The sequence below is a fragment of the Anopheles moucheti genome, chromosome 3 (assembly GCF_943734755.1).
Source record: "Anopheles moucheti chromosome 3, idAnoMoucSN_F20_07, whole genome shotgun sequence".
Lineage (NCBI taxonomy): Eukaryota > Metazoa > Arthropoda > Insecta > Diptera > Culicidae > Anopheles > Anopheles moucheti.
This window is the reverse complement of record NC_069141.1, coordinates 40,325,684-40,349,808: the sequence shown is the minus strand read 5'-3', so window position 1 is coordinate 40,349,808 and position 24,125 is coordinate 40,325,684. Positions and strand designations below refer to the sequence as shown.

Here is a 24,125-nt window from a genome sequence, read left to right as displayed (position 1 = left end):
CTAACCGATTTTGCATAACACAAATTATTATTATTATATAAAATTTGCGTTCCATGATACACAATGTTAAACAATCCACTAAATAATAAATAAATAAAAGAATCAAAATTCACAACTTAGTAACTCGCATATTCTATTTGGCAAAACGTACTGGAATATATTTCTGTTATCAAGATTGTCCCGGTAGGAAGTTTCGTGTTATTTCCGGATAACTCGGATTAAGTGTCACGATGATGAACAGATCTGGTTTACCCAAAGTTTGAGTTTTGATACTGCGCCCTAATGTATCCGCCCGCAATGATGGTCCAAGGACAACCCGTACGAAAGATGTTTTGTGAATCGATCGACGCGCGACAGGAACCGACTCTTGCACCGGGACTTCCATAGGAAAATTGGACAAATGTGGTTGCAGATCAAGATCTATCAACCCCGCGTAATTTTGGTTCGAAGCTGTGCCTAACGTTCTCGCATATATTTCAGACGCTGCATTGACGCTGCACCCTCCCGGTGCGACTTTCAATATATGCAAGAACTACCCGGGGGATGAATCAGAAAGTTCAGGGGCCGCTTCTTACTGCGCTTTTCCCTTTGTCTCATTTCAAGGGTCTCAATGCCCTCCCTTTATCGTTTTTAAAATTAGAGGCCCCAACTACAATTTCGCCCTGGGCCTCCAAGGGAATTGATCCTCCACTGCCTTTTTCTTTCCTCTAGAAAATAAACATCAATTGAATTAATAGATCTTTGTATGCTTTCTTTGTCTTCTTCGCGATTTCCACACTCATCTCCAAACGCTTAGTTAGTCCATTTAAGAAACATCTTACAAATTTTGGTTTAGAAACACATGTATGTATATCCGTTTGGTAGCAAGCGTACAAGATTTGCATTTCAGTTTTCTTCCCCTTCTTCTTCGACCCCCTTCGACATCCCATTGACAAATTGTTCCTCTACTGCCCCCGTGTTTTAAAACGACTCTTTTCCTGGACGCTGTATTATTTCATCTAGGCCGTATAGGCCAAACAATGAACACAGTTGCAGACATGCTGCATCGATCCGAATACACAAAGTTCAAAGTACGATCTGCTACCATGTTCGGGGTTGGAAAAATTACACCAACTACTACTAGACCACCGAACTTTATAGTAACATCGCGTTAAAATGATAATATACTAATAGACAAATGGATGGGATTTGTAGAGCCGATTTGCATACCGATCAGGTTCACAAATATCAAACAACTGCTGGACTGAACGATGGTAATGGTTTTTATCATGCTTTGTAAAATTTTCTTGGATCGTTTTATCTTTTCCTTACTTCATTGATTTTATAGTTCATTGTGATTAGGTTTGTTTAGCTTATGTGGTTGTCAAATTGTTGATAAATTCGTTTCCCTGCTACGTACACCAAAAATTTGTATTCCTTTCGTTTTTTCTTCTCTTTCCTCATTTCACCGTCTGTGTTTCAGGTTCGTTTCGTTTAGAGTGTCTTATTAATGCATTGCTTTTTTCTTCATATTTTATAGCGACGGTCTTCACATGCATCTTATTTCATCTCTATTGCAGATATTGGTTAGCTGGAATTATTTAGATAAAACATACTAGACTTATGAAAAAACGGCCCTGTAAGTGAATGTTTCAGATGACTTTAGCAATATACTCTTTACAAACAAATAGGAGATCCAACAGAGGCTAGAAAGAAGGGAAAGAACATTGCTGCTGGAAGAATGGAGACAGCTTCCCACTTTATATGAACACCCTTTCCTTCGATTGCATACTGTCACTTAAATACAGCATGTTTTTTTTGTTTCGTTAGAACGGCCTAGCCGTATCGACTTATTTTACCACGTAGCCGGATAATCAGTCCTTGCTACGGGGGATTGGTCCGGATGGGATTTGGTCCGGTCCGTTCGTGTGAAGACCGGCTACCGGCTACCATCATGCCACCGGGCCGCTCCAAAATACAGCATGTTGTAGTAGGACAATAAAATACTATGCTAACAATTGTAATACCGTTTCGCGTCCGTTGTCTTCTTGCTAGACTCAATATGCATCCATTTCACTTTTACAACCTCAAAACAAGCAAACAATTTCTGTTGCAAAGCCTAATGAAAACTGGCATACAATTGCCTGTAATGATACTGCATTGTTCAATACCAACGCGATCGTGACGACAGAAACTGGGAGTTTTGCGTAGGGAGAACAACTTGTAAGTCAGTTTAGGCTAACTTTCCATCGGAACAGCCAGATCATCCGAGGATCATGCACGAGCGTATCAATAATTGTGGAGAAGGTGAACACGAGTATCCCACATGCCCATCGCTACCAATGGTTGAGACAGGCGACTGCGGTGCGGTTTGTCCAGGTCGGCTGACGGCAAAGAGCAGCGCGCGTGAATTTAGTCCGTCGATATCGAAAGGTCATAAATCAGGAAATCTATGAAATAAATAAGAAACCTGATCGCATTAATTATCATTATCATTGGCGAATTTACCAGTGCGCACGGTGGTGCTCTCGCGAGGAACAATCATAGAGGCGTGAATCATAGAGTTGATGTTGGCATACATTTTGTTGTGCGTTTTGAGACACATGTGTGTGTGTGGGAAAAGAGTGTTGGTGCGTTGGTGATGATAGTTGTACGGTGCACAAAAGATATAACAATACAAAGGAAACCGTGGTGAATTGTTGGAGAAGGAAAGGTAACCCGTAAGTAACACAAAAGGAAGAAAAAGAACAAGAAGAGAACGAGAGAGAAAGAGAAAACAAACGAGAGAGCAGCACATTAGATGGAACGCGGAAAAGGGATAGTGGCGGGTTTACCTCATTGTGTCCTCTTTGTAATCCTCCGGAATGACGAACAGATCAGGCGAAATATCGTCCCGGAATTCGAACTTTTGAAAGGTAATCTTGGCCGACACTGTCGGCAGGATGGGGATGTCGATCTTCACCGGGAAGCCGCTGGGTAGTTTCAGTGTTACGAATTCACGCAACTTGCTGAAATGCTTGAATGGTGCTATTACTTCCAGCACGTTCAACAGCATATCTACACTCAGTGGGAAGTCTTTGCTCTGAAAGGGACCGAACAAGTTAAAGAGGGGTTAAATCATAATAGAAATTGTATCCCGCATTCATTGCTACCCGATTTTACTTACCATAGCTACTGTTGCTTTAAAATTTTTGCTTGATTCCTTATACACTAGTTCACGACCTAAGTTGGGATACTGGCCCGGCTCAGCCGAAACGTATTCCTCCCAGGTAACCTCACTGTTAGGTGGCGGTTGTAGCGATTCTCGCCGATAAATCTCTCCATTCTGATCGACACCGCCCTGTTGGCTCTGGCCTCCCTTCGTCAGTGACTCCATGAGCGCCTTATTTTTCTGTAGATCATCCCGTGACAGATGTTCCCGACGTTTACGCTGCTCCAGCGTCAATCCGTTTATGGTGTAGAGATCGCTATCGTACTGTCCAGCCACCGTTTCCCGCCGATCTTCGCGGAAGATCCATCCCGATTGTGCTTTCGTAAAACTAATACCCTTGGTTGACATCTGTGCTGCAAGGATGTCACTCGACATCAGTATATCGACCTCATCCTCGATTTCCATCTCCGTCTCCTCGTGCCGGACGTGCTGGTAGCAGCGGCACTCATTGTCGAGCGCTGTCAGCGAATCCTTCGGAGGGTTTTCGCCTTTGAAGATGAACGAAATGTCACCCCGCTCCCAGCGCATGTCGGAAAAATCGACCAACGTCGTGTCGAGTCGTATCGAGCAGCCAGACTTATGAATTTTACAAACGTCCGAGGGAAGAATGCGTGAGATAAGTGGAACCCACGAATGAAAATCCCACTTCAGCTCCATATAGAAGTCACCCATCTGTTTGAGGGCTTTTACCAGATTTGGGCGCCGTTGTTCCATCTGTTCGCGGGCCTGTTGTTTCAGTTTCCTTAGCAATGCACTGACTGAAAAGCAAATAAAGCAAAACCGAAGGTTAAACTCAAGAAACAAGTTACTGGATAAAAGACATACTTATTTGTCGATCTCCGTACGAGATCGCCTCTGCTAATGGAGACCATCCTTGTGAATTTTTTACTTTAACCGGTGCGCCATGTGCAAGCAACAGGAAGATACATTCTGTAAAATTAAAAAAAAAATAAAACAATTTAAATAGAAGAATTGAATAGTTTCAGTATAGGGCTATTGCACAGCTATATGAAGAACTTTTCGGCATAGCCACAAGAATTTTCCTATTTTAGAGCTATTTTTAAAGCTCTTACTAAAATCTTTAGTATTGAAGCTATTTTAAAAGCTTTTAGTTTTATTTTGATAAGACGCCCATCTAAGAGCATCCAGCTAATGAGTTATCATATTTTTATCGCTCTTAAAAGGGTTGGAATTTCACACATTTTTCCTACACAGGTTTTCGACCGTTTTGTTAATACATGTTTTAAAAATAAAAATCTTGCGCAAGAGTTTCACAAAAAAAGGATGTGATAAGCTTGTAAAGTCGCATCAATGAAGGGAAAAGGACGTTCTTTTTAAAAGGTTCCTTCGAACGCTATAAGGATACGGTCGCTTCCTTTCAAGTCAGGAAATATAGCCAGTTGCGTGACTATAAATAAACAAATGAAAAACAACAGATCCGGGCGATAGATGGTGAGGAGGTTGGCTGGTGTGGGGCGGTGGAGACACCACGAGCCATCGAACTGGGCCCGATATGGAGGTCGGGTGAGAGCGTAATCAATAAAGAAATTACAAAAAAAAGAAACCTAACGAGCAAAAGGAAGTATGCGGCGAAAAAAAAACAGAATCCCAAGGTTCCGGCTGGCATCGCTCGTCCTTACATTTCGCTTCTTGCACCTCCACAACACCATACTATGGCAACAGTTTGTTGGACTTCAGTATAGAATCGTAATAGCATCAAGGTTACTACAAAACGGTAGAGTCGAGTCGTTTCCTTCTAACTAATCATCTTTAGTTGCGCCTTTCCGCCACGTACACGAGAGAGACAAATCGACCAACAGGATGATGTGCAAGGTGTTACAACGGGAACAGGGACAGAATTTCAATCTCCACACAAGCCAAACGAGACAGGGATGAAATATGAATTAAAAAGTGGGAAAAAATTGATCAACCCTTGATTACTTCACAAGGGCACATTATACAACCGCAATTAGGATTAAGTAGCCTCTGTCATTTCTATGTAACGAAAGTCGTTTGGGAATTGAATAAATTATGTACTTAATGTGGTAATAATTAAGGATCGTAACATAATATACAAATTCGTATTATAAACATTTGACACAAGATTGTAAAGAAATTGCAACAATATACTGAGAGAAAGAGAGAAAACATTCTTTCAGAGATTTACAACGTTCTTTTGGGTAGAATCAAGCGACCTGCATGGGAACTGATTGGGTTTCATGCATGCATTTCGTCGAGAATCAACATTACAAAAGACAAAAAAATAAGTCAGTAGGATTTAAATTTTTGCCGTCATAATAAAAATTAAATAAGGATTTAAATTCGAGGATTTGGGATCTGGTGTATCGACACCAGGTCTGGATCAAATTGCAGCAGGTCAGTCCTGCTGGAAGACGTAGTGCTCATCTCTTTATAGGCTTGGAAGATTGGAGGCAAATCTAAGTGTTATAGTACACTACGCTTAATTAGAAGGTTTTTGTTATTTTAGTTGAGCAAATGAATATCAACACCAGACAGATTTCTAAATGTACAAGTGTAATTAAAACTGACAATAATATCAACAATAAAGAATAAGTACTGTGCAATGATTATGCACACTTATTGATGAAAAATTGTATTCGTACTTATTGAAGGACCTATAGTTATTCCGATGAGTTTGTACGCAAGTTCTCTTTGTCTTAAACATTACTTTTCAGTCATTGTGATTTGATTGATATGAATGAAATCACATCTAATCCACGCGGTTTGACCTTCTATTTTTGGTGAATTCTTCAGATGACTAACATACTGTAATGCGTATATTTATTGCCAAACGAGCTTCTCTTATCACAACCTTAGGATACACTTCTTGCGAACCGATACGCTCTTGCCCTGTTACTTTGTCACCGTTCATTATCTAATGACAAGGTTTCGAGCAAAGACGTTGAAGGAAGGGGAAAGCCCATTAGAAAACGATTCAATAAAAAAATATCCGCACACAAACGCGGCTAGGTATAAAGTTTTCCTCTTGCGAATTCTTTGCCAAACGATGCTACCACCTGTTCAAGTGGTCGTCACGATGCGACACTCGGTTGATAACAGCCAAATGAGATGAGAGAATGTGTGTACAGTAGATGTTAAGGGTTTATCAGTTTCCCGCTACAGTGGGATCGTCTGTGCCATTGAACTAAAGGTAAATAACTATCAATGCGGCATGCTTCACTTATGTACCCATATCTATCGAACATTATTAAAGCACCGGTGATGTTGGCCTTTTTCCTTTTGCGACTAAACTACGCTCGAGATTTGCGGGCAAACTACAGATCACTCTTATCATTCATCTGCACAGCGAAAAGCGCACTAGAGCGTCTCACTTTTCGACGCGTTTCGCTGTTGTGCAGCTTGCATAATATTGGTTTCGTTAACTCTCCTCTCTAATGTAGCAAAAATGGAAGGATGGTACGAATTTGGAACGATTGTATTACACACCACACCGTCTTCCCCACACATTTTCATTCAATATTAATTTCACGATGTTGAGTTTAGTTCCAATGATTGGGTGGCAAATTACTAAAACCCATGTACCGAGAGAAGTTCCCAACGAGAGGGGTGCTTGGTACTGGCCTTTTTCCTCGTTGTGCACATTTTACCGCCCCCGAGATGCTTGACGGGGTGCCTGATTTGTATTCGACATCCTCCTGCTGGCATAATTACCTTTCTTTCCGAGCATAACAGCCAAATGGAGTGGAGTGTTTCCTAAAACGAAATACCAAATAAAGTAGATTAGATTATTCAAATAAACAAGCTGTATTCACAAGGCCGTACTATATGAATTTGTAAACAAAACTGCACTACATGGTAACGGAATGGTTTGTTTAGTTTGCTTAGTTTATATCATGATACCCAAAATTTTGCGTTCATTATGCACATGGACGAATTCATTATTGATTCCCATGGGAAACTCCTAAGGAAAAAAGGCTTACAATAAATGGCACACACATTATTTCGCCCGGATATCAAGCGCAACCAAACTTATCAAAGCGCCACAGCGCAAAAAAAAAACAAAAAAATCCCAGATAAAACACTTTTTGCACCATTACGCGGTTGCGTGGATACGTGCGGAAAAGAAACTTATCGATGCATGAATGTGATTAGCTCGTTCCGTTTGTCAACCTTCCGCTACCGCTGCTGAGTCGGGCTGTTTGTTCGCTATCGAATCAATAGACATTCGCCAACCAACGAAAACCGATTAAAATCCGGGCAACTTACCATGCTTGTCCTTTTCGGCGATTTCGTGTGTCCGGAGCAGCAACGACAGTTTTCGGGTATCACCGTTAAAGACGCACTCATGCAGCGGAAACGATTCCGTCATTATTTCGCCGACTTCCGCTGCAATTGAGAGAAAACATTTTACTGAAACACACGCACTTTTCGCGACGCGCAGCAGTCGATTTTTTCTCGATCTCTTCCGTCGCTTCTCACCCGAATGCTACCTACACCACCGCGGACAACATTTTTCACCTTTTCGTGATTGTTTTGACTGAATGTCAAACTTCGGGAAAATGGTTCAGCTTCGGCTTTTTCGGATAAACGTCATTCGGCTGTCAGTTTACACACCGGTGAAAATACTACAGTAATATTGCATCAATTTAGTACAGACAAGCCCTTCGAAGGGGTGGTGTTTTCGATGGCATATATTTAGGCGTATAAACATTAGTTGGATCAAATTATCTGCTTGAATCAAATCATAATCTGACCGTTGTTTGCATAATTATTTAGAATATTATTTAATTGAATATGGTGAATATGACATTGATACAGGTAACAATGATACATGATCAATAGTCTTCATTTATTTCAATTGTTTCAAAGTGTGTAAAATGTTGAACATGACTCCCTCATGATCAAGCCCCTTTTGCATGCGTGCTAGCATCGCTTTTCGGAACCTTTACTATCTATATCAACATGCAAATAACAGTCTCCTTTACACGGCGTGTCCTTAAGTGGACGCATACTCCGCCCTCAGTTACATATGCCTTGTACAATATTGAACAAAAAGCAAACACGATTGCGTTGTTCTCGGGCACCTGCCTTGAAGTAGACTGACCTCGGGAAAAAATGTATGCATGATTTTTCAAAAATCTAGAAATGTTATGGTAGAAAATCTAGAAATAAGCATTTTCTTCTCTGCAGGCCCATACGTCGACAATATCCGAGAATTATCTTCTAACGATTATAACTTTTTCAAACTGCAAATAGAAGAAATAGAAATCGAGAGAAAGCTTAAGATATTTAGAGAGATATGCATATTACCATTATGTACGTATATTACTATTATGCCATGGACGTATTGAACATGAGTAGGATATTGTGTTGTGCGTATGCAGCTGGACACTCGCGTGTGCACTCGGGTGTCCAGAGCTAAGAGAACAGGACGACCGGGATCAATTTCGGATATTTTCAAGTGCAGAAAGGTACGACAAAAAAAGTGATAGAACGTACAGATCGTGCGAAACGGTAATAAAGCATTCAAAAAACTTTTACATAAGTTATGCGACTTATAAAAGTACATCAGATAACTATACTTATATTTAGCAGGTGACCAGAAAGAAAGAACAGCCTGAATGATGATGTTAGCATTGTAGCTAGTGAGAAAAGTATCTTTATTCATGTAGTCGGATGAATTGACTATTGAGACTGTTGTGTCGTCACTTCAATAAAAATGTACTCGGACAATTACACATTAAAACTAGTTTATTATCTAAAAGATAACACACACGATAACGTAGAACGACTGTCTCCATCGGACGCACAAACGAGAAGAGCCTAAGGATCGGTTAGCACGAGCAGTGGACGGCACATCGGATGCTCAGGCCCCAGGGCGAAATTATAGTTGGGGCCTCTAATTTTAAAAACGATGCAGGAGGGAAGGGGAACATTGAGGGGACTTTAAATGAGACAAGGCGAAAAGCGCAGTAAGAAAGGGCCTACTCCGCCTACCGTTTGATCCGCCGCTGGGCCACCCCTAATCATCTTCTTCAAATGGTCCGCCAGGGCCATCACCATCTTCGAATATACTAACGGAACCGGCTATATCACCACCAACACCAGTTACCACTGTATCTGTACTCTTCTAAATGGAGCTACAATCATACGTGCGCCAATTTCGAGAAGCAGCACGTGGTGGAATTTGCAACTACAGCTTTCAAGGAGCACTTTGCCATCGAATTGGTTCGCTCGCAGTGCTTCCGGGATATTCGCCATGCAACACTCAGTTGCAGCAGATACATAAGGGCATAGTATCAAAATTCAATGATCATTCAAATTCAATGAACCAGATCTGTTCATCACCGTGACTTGTAATCCGAGTCTTGATAACAGGAATATAGTCCAGTACGATTTGCAATACAGAATGAGCGAGTTACTAAGTTGTGAATTTCGATTCTTTTATTTATTTGTTATTTAGTGCATTGTTTAACATTGTGTATCCCATTAAGCAAAGAACGCAAATTTTATTTAATAATAATTGTAATTTGTGTTATGCACAGCCGGTTAGATTTGCATAGCTTTTAGCATTTGAAAGTCAAGCAGTCAAGTTTTTGTGTTGAAAGACTACCTCCATGATCAAAAAAACAACAGCAAAGTATCGAAAACAAAGTTCCCTTGCGTACAACTCAGAGTTCTATTGCGTAGCCCTGAAACCGGGCCGTTAAGCTAGTCTATATATAAACATTTGTATGAGCTAAGGAGAACCATAACGCCACTACTTAGATCACATTTTCTACGATTTACGTACATTTATGATTCCTGATTAGTCCAACGCCTTCTACGATTTTTTCGCCCAAGGTACAGTTTCCAATCGGTTTACTTTTTCGGTAACAATCAGCGAAATTTCTTAGCAACCTGTTCTGCTCATGTAGATGTTTTAGGCGAAGAACAAAAATTAACGGTTGATTTCAGTGGTGAGCTCCTACTTACTGAACTTTTTCAACAATTGATCATGTTTTATAGCATTCTTTGATCCATTAGGTGCAGGGCCACGAGAGTTGCCAAAATGCTGACAAATTTGTTCAATGACCAAATCAGCTGGTCAACTGTGAAAACCACTATACCGTTGCCGCGCACATAATTGTTTTTAGATTTCCGATACCAGGAGAGCATGTTTTTCAAGAGGTGGAATAAATTTGCGCTGCAGGTGAAATAACCTGCCCATCACTATTGCAATAAATAATTTGCCCATCACTATTGCATTGCCTACTATCAAACCCGTGAGAGCGTTCACTAGTTTAAGGAAGATGCTGTTTTCAGATTTCCGATACCAGGAAAGCATCCACGGAAGAGCACCTAGTACAGCAATTTTGCTCGAAACCGCCGAAAGGTATGCAATGTTTAAACACTAACTTTCCCGTTGGTCGTGAAAAATTTCTTCGAAAACTTCAGTTTCCGAGTGTATAGTACCAGGAGAGCATCCAAGGAAGAGGTAGCACCTTGTACAGCAATTTTGGTCGAAACCGCCGAAAGGTATGCAATATTTCAACACTAACTTTCCCGTTGGTCGTGAAAAATTTCTTCGAAAACTACCAATTTCCGAATGTATAGTACCAGGAGAGCATCCACGGAAGAGGTAGCACCTGGTAATTTTGCCCGCCTAAATGTATGCAATGTTTATACACTAACTTTCCATACAAACCAGCTGTTTTCAGATACCCGATACCCTCAGCCACTCAGACACCTGACCCCTGAGCCCCTGAGTGACTGAGTGACAGACACTGAAAAAAGGCCGTTGATTAGCCGGCAATTAACCGTTTATTAGCCGTTAATTAGCCGTCAAATAGCTGTCGATTAGCCGTCGATTAGCCGTCGATTAGCCGTCAATTAGTCGTCAATAAGCAGTCATCTCCAATCTCGTGTCACCTCCCCCCTCGAGTCACATCCCCCCTCGTGACAAAATCCCCCCTCGTGTCACCACCCACCTCCCACGGGTCACCACCTACCTCCCACGAGTCACCACTCACCTCCCACGGGTAACCATCCACCTCCCACGTGTCACCTCGCACCTCCTACGTGTCACCACTCATCTCCCACGGGTCACATCCCACCTCCCACGTGTCACCACCCACCTCCCACTGGTCACCACCCACCTCCCACAAGTCACCACCCACCTCCCACGGGTCACCACCCACCTCCCACGGGTCACATCCCACCTCCCACGTGTCACCACCAATCTCCCACGGGTCACCACCCACCTCCCTCGGGTCACCACTCACCTCCCACGGGTAACCATCCACCTCCCACGTGTCACCACTCATCTCCCACGGGACACATCCCAGCTCCCGCTGGTCACCACCCACTTCCCACGTGTCACCACGCACGTGTCACCACCTACCTTCCACGTGTCACCTCCTACCTCCCACGTGTCACCACCCACATCATACGAGTCACCACCCACCTCCCACGAGTAACCACCCACCTCCCACGTGTCACCACTCATCTCCCACGAGTCACCTCCCAACTACCACGAGTCACCACCCACCACCCGCCATCTTGTCCACCGTCTTGTCCGCCATATTGTCCGCCATCTTGTCCGCCATGTTGTCCGCCATCTTGGCCGCCTTCTTGTGTCCAACATCTTGTCCGCCATCTTGTCCTCCATCTTGGCCGCCATCTTGTGTCCGCCATCTTGTCCACCATCTTTTCCGCCATCTTGTCCGCCATATTATCCGCCATTTTGTCCTCCATGTTGTGTCCGCCATCTTGGCCGCCATCTTGTCCGCCATCTTGTCCGCCATCTTGTACACCATGTTGTCCGCCATGTTGTCCGCCATCTTACCCGCCATCTTGTCCGCCATCTTGGCCGCCATCTTGTCCGTCATCTTGTCCGCCATGTTGTCCGCCATCTTGTCTGCCATTTTGGCCGCCATCTTGTCCGCCATCTTGGCCGCCATCTTGGCCGCCATCTTGGCCGCCATCTTGTCCGCCATCTTGTGTCCGCCATCTTGGCCACCATCTCGTCCGCCATCTTGTCCGCCATCTTGTCCGCCATCTTGTCCGCCATCTTGTGTCCACCATCTTGTCCGCCATCTTGTCCGCCATCTTGTCCATCATCTTGGTCGCCATCTTGTGACCGCCATTTTGTGTCCGCCATCTTGTGTCCGCCATGTTGTCCGCCATCTTGTCCACCATCTTGGCCGCCATCTTGTCCGCCATCTTGGCCGTCATCTTGTCCGCCATCTTGTCCGCCATCTTGGCCGCCATCTTGTCCGCCATCTTGGCCGCTATCTTGGCCGCCATCTTGTGTCCGCCATCTTGGCCGCCATCTCGTCCGCCATTTTGGCCGCCATCTTGTCCGCCATATTGTCCGCCATCTTGTCCGTCATCTTGTCCGCCATGTTGTCCGCTATGTTGTCCGCCATCTTGTTCGCCATCTTGGCCGCCAGCTTGTCCGCCATCTTGGCCGCCATCTTGTCCGCCATCTTGGCCGCCATCTTATCCGCCATCTTGGCCGCCATCTTGTGTCCGCCATCTTGGCCGCCATGTTGTCCGCCATCTTGGCCGCCATCTTGGCCGCCATCTTGGCCGCCATCTTGGCCACCATCTTGTGTCCGCCATCTTGCCCATTATCTTGGTCGCCATCTTGTCCGCCATCTTGGCCGCCATCTTGTCCGCCATCTTGTTCGCCATGTTTTCCGCCATCTTGTCCGCCATCTTGGCCGCCATATTGTCCGCCATCCTGTGTCCGCCATCTTGTCCGCCATGTTGTCCGCCATCTTGGCCGCCATCTTGGCCGCCATCTTGGCCACCATCTTGTGTCCGCCATCTTGCCCATTATCTTGGTCGCCATGTTGTCCGCCATCGTGTCCGCCATCTTGTCCGCCATCTTGGCCGCCATCTTGAGTCCGCTATCTTGTCCGCCATCTTGGCCGCCATCTTGTCCGCCATCTTGTTAGCCATCTTGTCCGCCATCTTGGCCGCCATCTTGGCCGCCATCTTGTCCGCCATCTTATCCGCCATCTTGGCCACCATCTTGTCCGCCATCTTGTGTCCGCCATCTTGTCCGCCATCTTGGGCGCCATCTTGTCCGCCATCTTGTCCGCCATCTTGTCCGCCATCTTGTCCGCCATCTTGTCCGCCATCTTGTCCGCCATCTTGGCCGCAATCTTGGCCGCCATCTTGGCCGCCATCTTGGCCGCCATCTTGGCCGCCATCTTGGCCGCCATCTTGGCCGCCATCTTGTGTCTGCCATCTTGGCCGCCATCTTGGCCGCCATCTTGTGTCCGCCATCTTGTCCGCCATTTTGGGCGCCATCTTGGCCGCCATCTCGTCCGCCAACTTGTCCGCCATCTTGTCCGCCATCTTGTCCGCCATCTTGTCCGCCATCTTGCGCGCCATCTTGGCCGCCATCTTGGCCGCCATCTTGTCCGCCATCTTATCCGCCATCTTGGCCGCCATCTTGTGTCCGCCATCTTGCGCGCCATCTTGTCCGCCATCTTGCGCGCCATCTTGGCCGCCATCTTGTCCGCCATCGTGGCCGCCATCTTGTGTCCGCCATATTGTCCGCAATCTTGGCCGTCATCTTGGCCGCCATCTTATCCGCCATCTTGGCCGCCATCTTGTGTCCGCCATCTTGGCCGCCATGTTGTCCGCCATCTTGGCCGCCATCTTGGCCGCCATCTTGGCCGCCATCTTGGCCGCCATCTTGGCCGCCATCTTGGCCGCCATCTTGGCTACCATCTTGTGTCCGCCATCTTGCCCATTATCTTGGTCGCCATCTTGTCCGCCATCTTGGCCGCCATCTTGTCCGCCATCTTGTTCGCCATGTTTTCCGCCATCTTGTCCGCCATCTTGGCCGCCATATTGTCCGCCATCCTGTGTCCGCCATCTTGTCCGCCATGTTGTCCGCCATCTTGGCCGCCATCTTGGCCGCCATCTTGGCCGCCATCTTGGCCACCATCTTGTGTCCGCCATCTTGGCCGCCATCTTGGCCGCCATCTTGGCCGCCATCTTGTTCGCCATGTTGTCCGCCATCTTGTCCGCCATCTTGTCCATCATCTTGGCCGCCATCTTGTGTCCGCCATCTTATCCGCCATCTTGGCCACCATCTTGTCCGCCATCTTGTCCGCCATCTTATGTCCGCCATCTTGGCCGCCATCTTGGCCGCCATCTTGGCCGCCATCTTGTCCGCCATCTTGTCCGCCATCTTGGCCGCCATCTTGTGTCTGCCATCTTGGCCGCCATCTTGGCCGCCATCTTGTGTCCGCCATCTTGTCCGCCATTTTGGGCGCCATCTTGTCCGCCATCTCGTCCGCCAACTTGTCCGCCATCTTATCCGCCATCTTGTGTCCGCCATCTTATCCGCCATCTTGTGTCCGCCATCTTGTCCGCCGTCTTGTCCGCCATCTTGGCCGCCATCTTGGCCGCCATCTTGGCCGCCATCTTGTCCGCCATCTTGTCCGCCATCTTGCGCGCCATCTTGGCCGCCATCTTGTCCGCCATCTTATCCGCCATCTTGGCCGCCATCTTGTGTCCGCCATCTTGTCCTCCATCTTGTCCGCCATCTTGCGCGCCATCTTGGCCGCCATCTTGTCCGCCATCTTGGCCGCCATCTTGTGTCCGCCATATTGTCCGCCATATTGTCCGCCATCTTGGCCGCCATCTTATCCGCCATCTTGGCCGCCATCTTAGCCGCCATATTGTCAGCCATCTTGTCCGCCATCTTGGCCGCCATCTTGGCCGCCATCTTGTGTCCGCCATCTTGTCAGCCATCTTGTCCGCCATCTTGGCCGCCATCTTGGCCGCCATTTTGTGTCCGCCATCTTGGCCGCCATCTTGGCCGCCATCTTGGCCGCCATCTTGTCCGCCATCTTGTCCGCCATCTTGTCCGCCATCTTGTCCGCCATCTTGTCCGCCATCTTGTCCGCCATCTTGTCCGCCATATTGGCCGCCATCTTGTGTCCGCCATGTTGTCCGCCATCTTGTTCGCCATCTTGGGGGGAAGGGGGGAGGGGGATGGAAGATGTTACCTCTTGAACAGCATGCTCTCCTGGTATCGGAAATCTGAAAACAGCTGGTTTGTATGAATAGTTAGTGTATAAACATTGCATACCTTGCGGCGGAAAATTGGTTGCAAAGTTAGTGTATAAACATTGCATACCTTACGGTGGAAAATTGGTTGCAATGTTAGTGTATAAACATTGCATACCTTACGGCGCAGTTCCAGGAGCTACCTCTTCCGTGGATGTTCTCCTGGTACTATACATTCGGAAACTGGTAGTTTTCCAAGAAATTTTTAACGACCAACGGGAAAGTTAGTGTTTAAACATTGGATAACTTTCGGCGTTTTTTGAGAAAAATTGCTGCAAAATTTTATTCGACCAACGGGAAAGTTAATGTTTAAATATTGCATATCTTTCGGCGGTTTTCGACCAAAATCGCTGTACAAGGTGCTACCTCTTCCGTGGATGTTATCCTGGTATCGGAAATCTGAAAACAGCTGGTTTAGAATGGAATTTCGTACCAACCGACGGAAAGTTTGAGCGAGGTGAAGGACGCTTTCCGTTTTATTGATCTTCCTTAAATTAGCGTTCGTTCTCACGTGTTTGATAGTATGCAATAGCAATTGTGATGGGCAAATTTGTCCCAAGCTGCAGATGTCACCTCCGGGAAACCATGCTCTCCTGGTATCGGAAATCTTAAAACAATTGTGTGCGCGGCAACGGCATAGTGGTTTTCACAGTTGCCAAGTTTATTTGGTCATTGGACAAATTTGTCAACTCTCGTAGCCCTGCACATATTAATGTGAATTTCGATCGTTCGATTAAATTTCGCTCTTTAAATTTGATGCTCCAATTTTAGGTCGGTTGTCGGTGCGTCAAGAAATCCAAGAATTTCTGGGCCGATCTCTTCGCTCATTGTGAAGACACTTGCGATCATTTCGTCACATTTACACTTGCACATTTACATCAGTGTGAAACACACTACGTGCTCCTCAGGCACAATTTGATAGTCAGTAGCAAATTATAGGGATACAACACCACAAAGCACTCACTAATTTTTCTCAAACAAACTGAGTTTTCAATGCAAAAAAACGAGACCGCTTTCAGCACGCACGACAATGTTTTAGCAAGACTAGTATGATAGGTACTTTACTGAACACATCGTTTTTATATCAATGCATTCTTGTTTTCTTCAAGTATCTTTTTTCGTGTTCTTTTTTAATTTAGATCAACGATTTCGCAGTGATGATCTAAAACCGTATGGATTTAGAATTGGAAATTTTAAAACAATTTCAGTCTAACAACGATGCAAATGTTACCGAGATTACAACAATGTAGTTTGAACAGTATTCTACACGGTGATATGATGAATTGTTTGGACAGTTTGGGATGGGTGGACATAAGCTGGACCTACAATCCAGCTTCGATTAAGTAATACTCAAGAAAGACAGAAATGGTATTCCAAGAACCATCAAGTATCAAATATCGAAGGGAAAAGACAGTTCTAATGATTGCAATATGATTTTATTCATAATCTATGACAATGCTAGCTATTTCGTAGTACACTGACAGATTGTGTCGGTTATAACATCATTACCGGCTTGCAAACTTGCAGAAATTGTGACAATCGAAATACTAAACACAATACTCCACCACGAGTATCGCAAAGGCAATAGCTGGCGAATATTACGCAAGTGAAAATAAGCATGGTTTCTATTCTAGCATCTAACGGTAGGATCATTTACGAACAGATGAAAAAATCCCGTTCAAGAAATAGAATACATGAATAGGTTGAAGTAAAAGGGCATATAAGGGTTCACGGGGCGGCCAGATTTTGTATTGGTAGCGCAGTCGGTCTGCACAAGATAGGACCACGGAAAAATTTCATTTGTATCACCAAACCTCCGTACGCAGCACTGACTATCCTACGGGAAAATAAAGTAAAAAAGAAATGGTAGGCTTAAACATCCTAAAGATGTCGTGCCGATAAAGAAGGAGTTTGAATACACTGCATACTTCTCTTGCGTAGCCGTGTAACCGGGCCGATATAGCTAATCAAATAGAAACAAATGTTTTATATAACCAAGGATAACCAATTTTCTACCTTTTTAATTAGATTTTATGCTATAAATTAACTCTGTTGCTAAATTTCCAAAAATCGCACAATCGGCACAAGTTGTTTGGGGCCCCCAACACGGCGAGGCCCTAGGCGACCGCCTACTCCGCCTACCGTTTGATCCGCCGCTGATTAGAAGAAGTACAAAATACGAAATAAATAGCGGAAAAACGGTCAGCGTGATACCAACTCAAGAACAAAATATTCAACTTACCGTTTTAAAATACAGTATGGCGCATCAAAAAGAAACACGTCCGCAACGCGGAAATCCTCCAATCTTGACTACCAAATAAGTTTATTTTTCTTCTTTTACATCTGACAATATATCTTATACAATGTAAGTAGATTTTTTTCTGCAAGTGGTTGAGTGTGTATGTTTGTGTGTTTGTTTCCGTCTATGTATCATTTCATTTGTGCTAAACTGTTCCGGGGAGTTTCTATCCCGTCGCATTGCAGTTTCGTTCATCAAACTTGTAAGAATAGGTAAGTTTAGGTTTGAAGTGGTGTGTTTTCCATACCGCGCTACTTGTGTCAGTTAGCGTTTTTAGTTTAGATGAAGTTTATTCACGGCGGAAGATGAAACGGACGCAGGAAGTGGGTAAGAGCAAAGGAAGTGGCCAGAGTATTTTTTGGACACGCAAATGCTAAAACCCCGCTCCTTCCACCATTGTTAGCATGTAAATAAGGGTGAACATAGTTATGTGTTCGTTACTTCACGATATTCCTGTATGACTGTCAAGTGATGCTGGCATCTTTTTTGCCTGAACTATTTTAATGTTTTTACCCTTCTTCCCTTGTCCGCGGGCAGACTTGAAAGTGCTTTTATGCCGATTCTGTATGTTTGGGATGCAGTATGGACGTGAAACACAAAACCCATTTTCAACTGGCTTCTACACCTTGACAGGATCATCTTAATCGGAAACGATAGTAGAAAATTCGTGTTCTGATTTGGGGCGTTGATCAATTTGCGCCGAATGCGGTTCCTACAGCTAATAGTTACTTTTCACCATATTTTGTTTGCTTTACTATCTTTACAATTTCGCGTACATTTAAACTCATCAAACAATGCTTACATAGTAGCGGTCTCCGTAGTTTCTGCTGTGGTGTAATAAAGTTAGCGAACAAATGCACTATTGCTAAAACCGCCAATAAAAGTAACGTTGTAGTATGTGTCACCGAGCGTTTGTAAACAACTTAAAATCACATTAAAAACACAGAATCACAATAGATAACAAACTAAACATAGGAATAATCCCATTTCAAACAAATGAAACAACAAAAAATAAAACTATCGCAACTAAAACGATCATTGCATGTCGCGAGTACGAATGTAGTTAGTGTACTTAATTATTAGGAACTCTTTTTACCATTTTCGTTAGGTTTTGTTTCTGAGTGTGTGTGTTCATTTTTGATGTTTTTTTTCTCTTCCCTTGGTGACATGCACGTTAATTACACGTGAGTTGATTGAGTTGTTGTTAAATGGACGTGGAGTGTGTTTACCCGTAGCCATCAACGACACTGTTAAGGGTTGACTGTTATTTTTTAAGCCATCCATACAACATGGTAGCTTCGGGTAAATACTATCCATTTGCTAATGTCGCATACGAAAACTCGAAACACTTCAAACAAATCAAATCCGGAAGGAACTACACTTCACTGTTAGTAGTTTCAGTGTCCATCGGATTGGAATTTGAAGTGTTTCTGACAGAGTTTTCCTATTGCTCGATCTGCTACCATGAAACTCTTCAATCATTGTCCCATTCGAAGACTAGCGTTGAACTAAAAAATCACAAGTCCTTTCAACTATTCGTCCAATGTGTCAATTCTCAAAACAATTGTCGGAAGCAACGCCCTTCTAAAAGGATCTTTTTACATGGATAGGTATGATTTTTCGATTGGATTTAAAAATAAGACTAACAAGTACATGAGATAAAAAAATACAAAAAACAAATTTCCCTTGAGCGCCGACCATTCCCCTATGCGATCGGACGCCAAAAAAGCAAGGGAACAGGAACTTTGTAGTAGAGGTTGTTGGGGGTTTTTTCTTTGCACGGATTTTGTCTTGGCCTTCGATTAGCTGTTTTCAGTTTTTGGATTGACGTAAAACAAAAAAAACAGACGAACAACAGTTTGTTTCGTGCGAAATAAACGACCAAACGACGGGAAACGATTAAGGAAGTACGCTAAGTAAACGTGTTCTTTGCGCCGCGCCCTGCTTTGCTGTGTCGAGTAAGTTGTTTAGTAGTTGGTGTGTAGGTAATGGTTAGTAGTAGTAGTAGTATTCGTAGCAATAGTTGTATTACTAGTGGTGGTAGTAATAATAGTGTGTTATGTTGCTTGACATTTGACACATGAAAGAACGTTTCATTCGTCTCCTTTCCTCATCTGGTTTTTGTTCGGAATTTACTTTAAAAATGTTGCTTATTTTCACGTTTTTGTTAATGCGAGGGCAAAAGTAATCGTTCATGATATGTCGAGTCTTTCGAGTTTTTCCATTTCCTTTTCCACTTTCGAACCGTTTGTTTTGGCTTTTTTTTCTGCTTAAGTTTTCGGTCGTTTTGTTTGATTTTATGTTTATGGTTTTGATGTTTTTGCTGACGTGTGTAGCATTGTTCTGGGGGTTCTTTCTCATTTGCTTATTGTGTTTCATATTTTTCGTATTGTTTCATACCTTTCCACCTTTCTTAACTTTGACCTGCTCGTTCTCTCCCTGACTCACTCTCTTTCTTGCTCTTTTTCTCTCTCTCTTTCTCTCGAATAGGAACCAAATACGTTTCATTTTAAAGTTATGTGCGGTTTTAGCCATAAATTTTCTTCCCTTTTCATGTTCGAATCACACAAACATACATTTTCTTTTTTTCTATTCAACCTAGTAAACTATTATTGTTGTTTTCGCGAGTATCAATTGCCATGTTTTGCGCAACATTCAATTTTGGTATCAGTGGGGAGTACGCGTTACCTCATAAAATCAATGCCTTCAATGTGTGCATTTGCGTGTGCGTGTGTGAAAACGTGCCGGGGGAACTGTTTATGCATATTTTTACATTGAATTCAACATCATTGCTGGATGTTCAAAAATGTTAAATTAAAAACATATCGATCCATTACACACGAAACTGTTCACGAAGTGGTTTCAAAACTCGTTCACAATGATTGATTGTTCTTTCAAATAGACAGATGCGTACTACTGGATTTGTCACGCATTCCGTCTTTAGTTGGCCATGGAATGTTTTTTTTTCCTGCGATCCAAAAAAGCTCGTTGCAGTTGTGTTCTGATCCAGCAGGTAAGGTCCCTTCCCCTTACACGCCAGTTGGTGGTAATTGTTGTTGTGAAAGTTCCTATCTTCTGGTGGTTTAGCACATTGCACCGCGTGTTTTTAGTGTATTTATGTTTCTCTGTTTGGACCGTGGGTAGAAGCTCTTTAAGCGGAAGCTAACATCATCATTAGATCTGTTATTTTATTTGCATATGCGTATGTTTTTTTAATGTTTTACTATGTACTAGTGGATCGCATCGCAAATAAAAGTAAACAATAAACTATACCATTTATACATACGTTTGTTAATGATAGTACCAATACAGTATTCTTATTCATGCCCGAAGTGTGTCTGTGTGTTATAATGTAATGTAATATTAATGTAAATTGTCGCATATCCATTCTCGATCGGTTCGAAGAATACGGAATGATGCGTTATAGGAACTTTTCATCAGTTAGTGCTACCGCTTAGCCACTATCTATTACTACCCTTTCGCCCATCATGATTATAAATCTAAAAAAATATCTTATATCGATCGATCGCTTCAATTGCCAAACAGCAATGGATGATCCTTAGCCAATCTTGAATACATTCCTCTGTCGACTTCAGAAGACTGGTTTGAAGATTGTAGCTTCACCATGGTGGCCTTCGGCTTTCAACGAAAGAGATAAAAGGATAAAGTGCCTCCTCGCATATATTTAGCACAGCACCCCGTTGTCTGTTTCATTGCGATTCTTCTTCAGTCTCGCACCGAACTGTTGGCCTTTTAAACAGTTATATTGCACACCATTTGTATGTGTGTTTCCCCTGTGCATTGTGTATCGTGCAATGCAAGCATGCGATCGAACGCACTCGATCGCTAGCTTTGATCCGCGCAGGATCGGGGAGATCATTCAAGAGATAGATGTATTCAGTGATTATGTATGAATATTTTGTTTTAACTTCCATCTATTTTATGCACTCGGTAATACCTTTTTTTGGGTGTTTTTTTTATGTTTTAATATTTTTTTTGTGTTTTTTTGTGTGTCTTCGTTTTATAAAATACTTTCAAGTGTATGGATAAGCCGACTACAGCAATTAAGTACGATCGCAATGCTTATCTTGTAAACGGTCACAGAGCTTCACAGATGCAATGGAACGGTTGTTGGATGTAGGTGTGTTCCGCTTCCCGGTCCAAACTTGGGTTCAATCAACTTGCTCAATGTTGTTCAATAAAAGTGCAATGTTTCGAAAATCGCCCGCATCAAATTGGGCGTAGGGTGGGAACCGACATACCTGGTGGATCTTTCTGCAAGTGCATCAAGCGGTTGGGGTCTCTTCGTGAGCCCCCCGGTCATGGAAATGAAATGTTTAATGGTATGGTATGGTACAACAATCATAAATCCAGTCCTCGGTTGACGCTAATTTCATTAAGGTCAAGGTCGCTTCTACCTGTCTTCTTCTGTTTCAATTTCAATTTAATTACAAACACACACACACACACAGTATTATTCGTGTTTTGTGCTTTCTTTACTGCACATTTGTTACATGTCTGCCACATCCTATCCTTTCACTTTATACAATTATTCATCAATGTTTCGTGTTGCTTTTCTTACGCATAAAATCACGCCAAATTCCGTTTCTGTCACGTGGATCATGTAGTGTGTTGTGCTTTTTTATTTTCATTTAAACGAATTTATCTCAACGTCTTTTGCAGCGTAACTTTCTTAGTACTACATGCTATAGTTAGTAGAATTCTAGGTCTCATCTCATTTTGTTTCAAGATGGGAACAAGCGAGGTGCCAAAACTGTTTTGTCTGCCGCGAGCAACGGTATGTGGGTTGTTTGCTTGCCTGTGACGTGTGTTGTTTTTTTTATAACGCTTTGTTGCTGTTTTATTAAAAAAAACCACTCAAAACATCGATCATTTTTGCATTTTTCATTAAAAATTACACACTTTAAGATCAACCTTTAATGGGGACGTAGCGTTCTTAACGTCGAACAGTCCGGATACCAGTTCGTAGGTTCCGTTAACGAAAAAACACTCCCACCAAAGGCGTGTCTTAAAATATGCAATTGAGTCCTATAGTAAAATTATTATTTAGTTTTTATTTGTTGGGAAGTAAAAATGTTTTTATATTTCCGATTACACTTTTGCAATAAACAGAAGCATACGCGAGTACCAACCCAAATACCGGCTGCACGGCAAACGTTCAGTCTCTTATAACTTTACATTTACATCATCACGATTTAGCGTCCATGATGTGTTGCTTTTCTTCACACATTTTGTATATGCGTTTCATGTGGATTTGTGGCATGTATTTCTTTTTTTTAATCATCCATTTTTTTTTCGTTTTTCTCTTTGTGTCACTCCCAAAAACATCGAACAATCCGATTCCGGGATAAATTCATGCGCCTAAATAGTACAATTATTACACTCTCGTTTATAACGTATATTTTTATCTATGTTTCATGTTTCATTTTTTCTTTATTTTAGAGTAGGAACTTAATTGTTGCATTTCTTCTGTTTATCTGTGCTTTTTTCTTCGCCTTCCCCGTTCATCGTTTCATGTTTGCTTACTTGTTTTGCGAGTATGACGCAGGTCGATTATCGGTTGTATCGTGTTTTCGATGCAATTTCCTCGTTTTTCTATGCCCTTGCGGAACGTTGTGTTTTGCAGTGTTCATGCGCTTGTCTATAATGTTGCTCCGTTAGGATAAAGCGTCGCGAAGGATCGTGTATGCATGTTTGTTGGAATCGTTTATGTGTTCGATCATTTAGTTAATTTGTTGTTCTTGTGTGAATGTTTGTTTTTTTGTTTCTTAAAGCAATTTTCACGTCAGCTCGGCGTCGTTGTTACGTTCGTTACGTGGGTGGTGCGTACTTCGGGGCATTGTTAGTCCTCCTCCAGTCCATCACAGGTTTTGTTGAAATGTTGAAAGGAACATTTCTCACTGCATCTCTCATTTGTGTGAACGAAAATGTACTGGAAACGGAAAATACAACAGTTAATTATTATTTACAAACATTCAACTGTTAAGTATCAGGAGCGCAACTGAGTTTCTGGTACTGAAAGATTTATTAAACTTACGGTAGTCTTGTTACCTCTAGATAATATACAATATAATTAACGACTTATAGCCATCTGTCAAATCCCGAAATCCTGGACGAAACATTCCCTTTTAGTTTGAACCAATCTAACAATCAAGCTTTCTTCTCATATTACTCAAACTTCTTGTCAGCTAAACTATTTGCAATCGAACATGTCAAATGATTTTCTGATAGTGAATTATCTTGTGAATACATGACGCTTTGATGGTAAAATCCCCACGCTATGGTTTTCATGTAGGTTTTGATATGTTACAGAATCCGGTCATGTTTCGCATAAAGTTCGAGTTACTACAACTTCAATATATCTAGGCCTAGCATTTCTGGCCGACTTTGACCTTATTCTGCCATGCGTACTAGATTGGATTTTGTAGTGGTCCTGTCGTGCGATATCGGCAACCATTAGTGATACTTGAAAATTTACTTTGAAAAAGCAATTATGTGCGGATTTACTAGTTGTTGATAAGAATATCTTGTGCTGCATTATGCTACACAAGATAT

At 43.1% G+C, this 24,125-nt stretch overlaps 1 protein-coding gene and 1 long non-coding RNA gene across 2 annotated transcripts in view; both read right to left on the bottom strand.

Annotated features, from left to right (window-relative positions):
- Positions 1-630: 630 nt before the first annotated feature.
- LOC128300593 (ankyrin repeat domain-containing protein 13C) lies at positions 631-7,637 on the bottom strand. Its single transcript, XM_053036711.1, has 6 exons — positions 7,439-7,637; positions 6,884-6,925; positions 4,016-4,120; positions 3,146-3,948; positions 2,814-3,061; positions 631-2,429 (listed from the first exon to the last, which is right to left on the bottom strand). The coding sequence occupies exons 1-6, from the start codon at positions 7,539-7,541 to the stop codon at positions 2,414-2,416; spliced, it is 1,317 nt and encodes a 438-aa protein (XP_052892671.1). The 5' UTR covers positions 7,542-7,637; the 3' UTR covers positions 631-2,413.
- Positions 7,638-22,646: 15,009 nt separating this feature from the next.
- LOC128300205 (uncharacterized) overlaps positions 22,647-24,125 on the bottom strand; it is a 71,701-nt gene continuing 70,222 nt past the window's right edge. Inside the window, exon 4 of the long non-coding RNA XR_008287332.1 lies at positions 22,647-23,502. This is a non-coding gene — a long non-coding RNA (uncharacterized LOC128300205). The remainder of the gene's footprint in view (positions 23,503-24,125) is intronic.

Excerpts from the sequence above, each read along its gene's own strand:
- LOC128300593 (XM_053036711.1), bottom strand. The coding sequence starts at position 7,541 with ATGACGGAATCGTTTCCGCTGCATGAGTGCGTCTTTAACGGTGATACC. Across the intron at positions 3,949-4,015 it reads GTACGGAGATCGACAAATAA|TCAGTGCATTGCTAAGGAAA; the intron begins GTATGTCTTTTA and ends TTTGCTTTTCAG. Across the intron at positions 3,062-3,145 it reads TTAAAGCAACAGTAGCTATG|AGCAAAGACTTCCCACTGAG; the intron begins GTAAGTAAAATC and ends GGTCCCTTTCAG.